Source organism: Macaca thibetana, chromosome 16, assembly GCF_024542745.1.
Source record: "Macaca thibetana thibetana isolate TM-01 chromosome 16, ASM2454274v1, whole genome shotgun sequence".
In the NCBI taxonomy this organism is placed as follows: Eukaryota; Metazoa; Chordata; class Mammalia; order Primates; family Cercopithecidae; genus Macaca; species Macaca thibetana.
The window spans coordinates 55,788,947-55,792,560 of NC_065593.1; the positions used below are offsets into that span (position 1 = coordinate 55,788,947).

The following is a 3,614-nucleotide window of genomic DNA, read 5'->3' on the forward strand; positions in this document are numbered from 1 at the left end:
CCACGCCCGCCCCTAGGAGGGGGATTGGGCTGCCCCCTGGGGATGCTGCAGTAGGAGCTGAGGATGGCGTGCCTGGGCTTCCTCCTCCCCGTGGGCTTCCTCCTGATCATCAGCACCATGGCCCGGGGAGAGTACGGTGTGGCCCACGTGGTGTCAGAGAATTGGAGCAAGGACTACTGTATCCTGTTCAGCTCCGACTACGTCACCCTCCCCCGGGACCTGCACCACGCCCCACTCCTTCCCCTGTATGATGGCACCAAGGCACCCTGGTGCCCAGGCGAGGATTCCCCCCACCAGGCCCAGCTCAGCTCCCCCAGCCAGCGGCCCCTCCGCCAGACCACCGCCATGGTCATGACGGGTAACTGCAGTTTCCACACGAAAGGCTGGCTGGCTCAGGGCCAAGGTGCCCACGGGCTGCTCATCGTGGGCCGGGTCAGTGACCAACAGTGCTCAGACACCACCCTGGTGCCCCAGGATCCCCGCCAGCCCCTGGGAGACCTCACCATCCCTGTGGCTATGCTCCACTACACTGACATGCTGGAAATCCTCAGCCACACTCATGGGGAGGCCATTGTCCGTGTGGCCATGTATGCGCCCCCTGAGCCCATCATCGACTACAACATGCTGGTCATCTTCATCCTGGCTGTGGGCACGGTGGCCGCAGGTGGCTACTGGGCCGGCCTGACCGAAGCCAACCGGCTACAGCGACGCCGTGCCCGGAGAGGAGGGGGGCCTGGTGGTCACCGTCAGCCGCGGGAAGCAGCAGCAGCTGAGGGAGCCCAGAAGGAAGATAATGAGGACATCCCAGTGGACTTCACACCGGCCATGACGGGCGTGGTGGTCACCGTGTCCTGCTCACTCATGTTGCTGCTCTATTTCTTCTACGACCACTTTGTCTATGTCACCATCGGGATCTTTGGCCTGGGTGCTGGCATTGGCCTCTACAGCTGCCTGTCACCCCTGGTGCGCCGCCTGCCCCTGTGGCAATACCAGAACCCTCCACACGGCCTCTGGGCCTCTCTGCCGCTGCCCCTGCTGCTGCTGGCGAGCTTGTGCGCAACCGTCATCATCTTCTGGGTGGTCTACCGCAACGAGGACCGCTGGGCATGGCTCCTGCAGGACGCACTGGGCATTTCCTACTGCCTGTTCGTCCTGCACCGCGTGCGGCTGCCCACTCTCAAGAACTGCTCCTCCTTCCTGCTGGCCCTGCTGGCCTTTGACGTCTTCTTTGTCTTCGTCACCCCCTTCTTCACCAAAACTGGTGAGAGCATCATGGCGCAGGTCGCTTCAGGCCCTGCAGAGTCTTCAAGCCACGAGAAGCTGCCTATGGTGCTCAAAGTGCCCCGGCTAAGAGTCTCCGCCTTGACCCTGTGCAGCCAGCCCTTCTCCATCCTTGGCTTTGGTGACATCGTGGTCCCCGGCTTCCTGGTTGCTTACTGTTGCCGCTTTGATGTGCAAATCCACTCCCATCTGGTCTACTTCGTGGCCTGCACCGTGGCCTATGCCGTGGGCCTGCTGGTCACGTTCATGGCCATGGTACTCATGCAGATGGGCCAACCTGCCTTGCTCTACCTAGTGTCCAGCACCCTGCTCACCAGCCTGGCTGTGGCCGCCTGCCGCCAAGAGCTCAGCCTCTTCTGGACCGGCCAGGGCAGAGCTAAGATGCTTGGGCTCTGCTGTGCCCCTTCAGCTGGCTCTAGGCAGAAGCAGGAGGGTGCAGCAGATGCCCACACAGCCAGCACACTTGAGAGAGGCACCAACCGAGGAGCAGGGGACTTAGACAGCAACTCTGGAGAAGACACCACTGAGATTGTCACCATGTCTGAGAATGAAGCCACCAATCCAGAGGACCGCAGTGATAGCTCCGAGGGCTGGAGTGATGCCCACCTGGATCCTAATGAGCTGCCCTTCATCCCCCCTGGGGCCTCGGAGGAGCTGATGCCACTGATGCCAATGGCCATGCTGATCCCACTCATGCCCCTGATGCCCCCGCCCTCAGAGCTGGGCCACTTCCATGCCCAGGCCCAGGCCCATGACACTGGCCTGCCCTGGGCAGGACTCCACAAGAGGAAGGGTTTGAAAGTAAGAAAGAGCATGTCGACCCAGGCTCCCTTGTGAACTGGAGGCCGTGAGACACACGCCTCTCAAAGGGCTGGTGGAACATTGCAGAGCAAAGCCATGCATGGCAACAATAAATCAGGGCATTAAAGAGATTTCATATCTACCCAAGGAGCCTCTCTGTTTGTTGGGAGTGCAAGAGAGCAGCAACCACAGAATAAGTGTGTACAGGGCTCGGAGGGTCCTTAGGAATGGGCACCACCCCCAAATAATGAAGGGGGAAAACTGAGGCTCCAAGAGGGCCTATGACTTGCACAAGTTCAAGCAGCAAGGTTGGGATTTGCATCCAGGGCTCACTGGGCAGCTACTCCCCTCTACCTGCCTGCCCAATCCCTTCCCAATCCAGAGTGGCAGCTTCTTAGCCTGGCACACAGCCCCCCATGCCATCCCTGACACCCACCCTAGGCTCATTGCCCATCTTCTCTCCATGCTCAGGTCAGACGGAACTCTTTGTCCTCCCCACCTGCTCTCTCTGCATATGCTGTTCCCTCCAGCTGGGATGCACTTCCCTCTCCAGACAGAAACACTCCAGCCTGGCTCCCCGACTCACTGGAAAACTCCCAAGCATCCTTTCCTCCTCAGCTCGCATCCGTTCTGCAAAACGTCTCTGCTCAAGACTCCCAGGCAGCAGCACCAAGTCCGGCACATTCCTGTGTGCACCACCCATTCCATCTTCAGACATCGAGTATGCCCCTACGGTGTGCACCGCCATGTGGTGGGCACAGGGAAGGCCTCTGTCTAGCTGGGGGAGGGGTGGGCAGACAAGAAACAACCTTAGAATTGTCTCAAAGAGGGCAGGAGGGGTCGGAGAATTTGGGGCCAGGGTGGAAGAATTCAGGAGACCATGGCCTCCCTCACTGACTCTAGGTAATGTTTAAGCCTCTTTTGGTCTCTGTAGTCTCATCTGCAAAATGAGACTTATAATACCATGTCCATCTGGAGGCAGGGGCATGGACAAGATGACCTCCTAAGGACTCTACAGGCTTTTAGGCCAGGTAGGGTGCTGACGTGTTGCTTAATCAGAGCAGACAAACTCTGGGATGAGAAGGCTTCCTGGAGGAGGCATTTTTGGAAGGAAGGAAAGTGTATCCCAAGAGGCAGTGTGGTTCAGTGGTTAGGGCTCTACAGCCAGGCTGCCTATCACAAATCCCAGCCCTACCACTGACATGGAGTATCTCACTGAGCAAATGACTTACCTGTTCAGTGCCTCAGTTTTCTTGTCTGTGAAATGGGATAACAGGACCTACCATCTGGTTTTTGGGAAGTTTGAATGAGTTGGCCTATGTCAGGAGATTGGCACAATGCCCTGCCTGTCCAAAGAGCCCCCTGCATGTGAGCTATGTTTGTGTTGCTCTCCTAGTGAAAGCCTTGCAGAATCAAACCCAGTTCCTACAAGGCCTTGGGGTTCCAGCCCAACAGCCCTCTTCCACCCCTCCAAACCCCTACTGCCACAAGCACACGCCAGACCCACCACACCCCCCGTGCTTTTTCCTCTA

At 58.4% G+C, this 3,614-nt stretch overlaps 1 protein-coding gene across 1 annotated transcript; it reads left to right on the forward strand.

Moving 5' to 3' along the window:
• Nucleotides 1-2,229, forward strand: SPPL2C (signal peptide peptidase like 2C). The gene has a single exon (XM_050763712.1). It carries the CDS (start codon nucleotides 64-66, stop codon nucleotides 2,116-2,118), a length of 2,055 nt encoding a protein of 684 aa, XP_050619669.1. The 5' UTR covers nucleotides 1-63; the 3' UTR covers nucleotides 2,119-2,229.
• Nucleotides 2,230-3,614: the final 1,385 nt, after the last annotated feature.

Excerpts from the sequence above, each read along its gene's own strand:
- SPPL2C (XM_050763712.1), top strand. The coding sequence starts at position 64 with ATGGCGTGCCTGGGCTTCCTCCTCCCCGTGGGCTTCCTCCTGATCATC.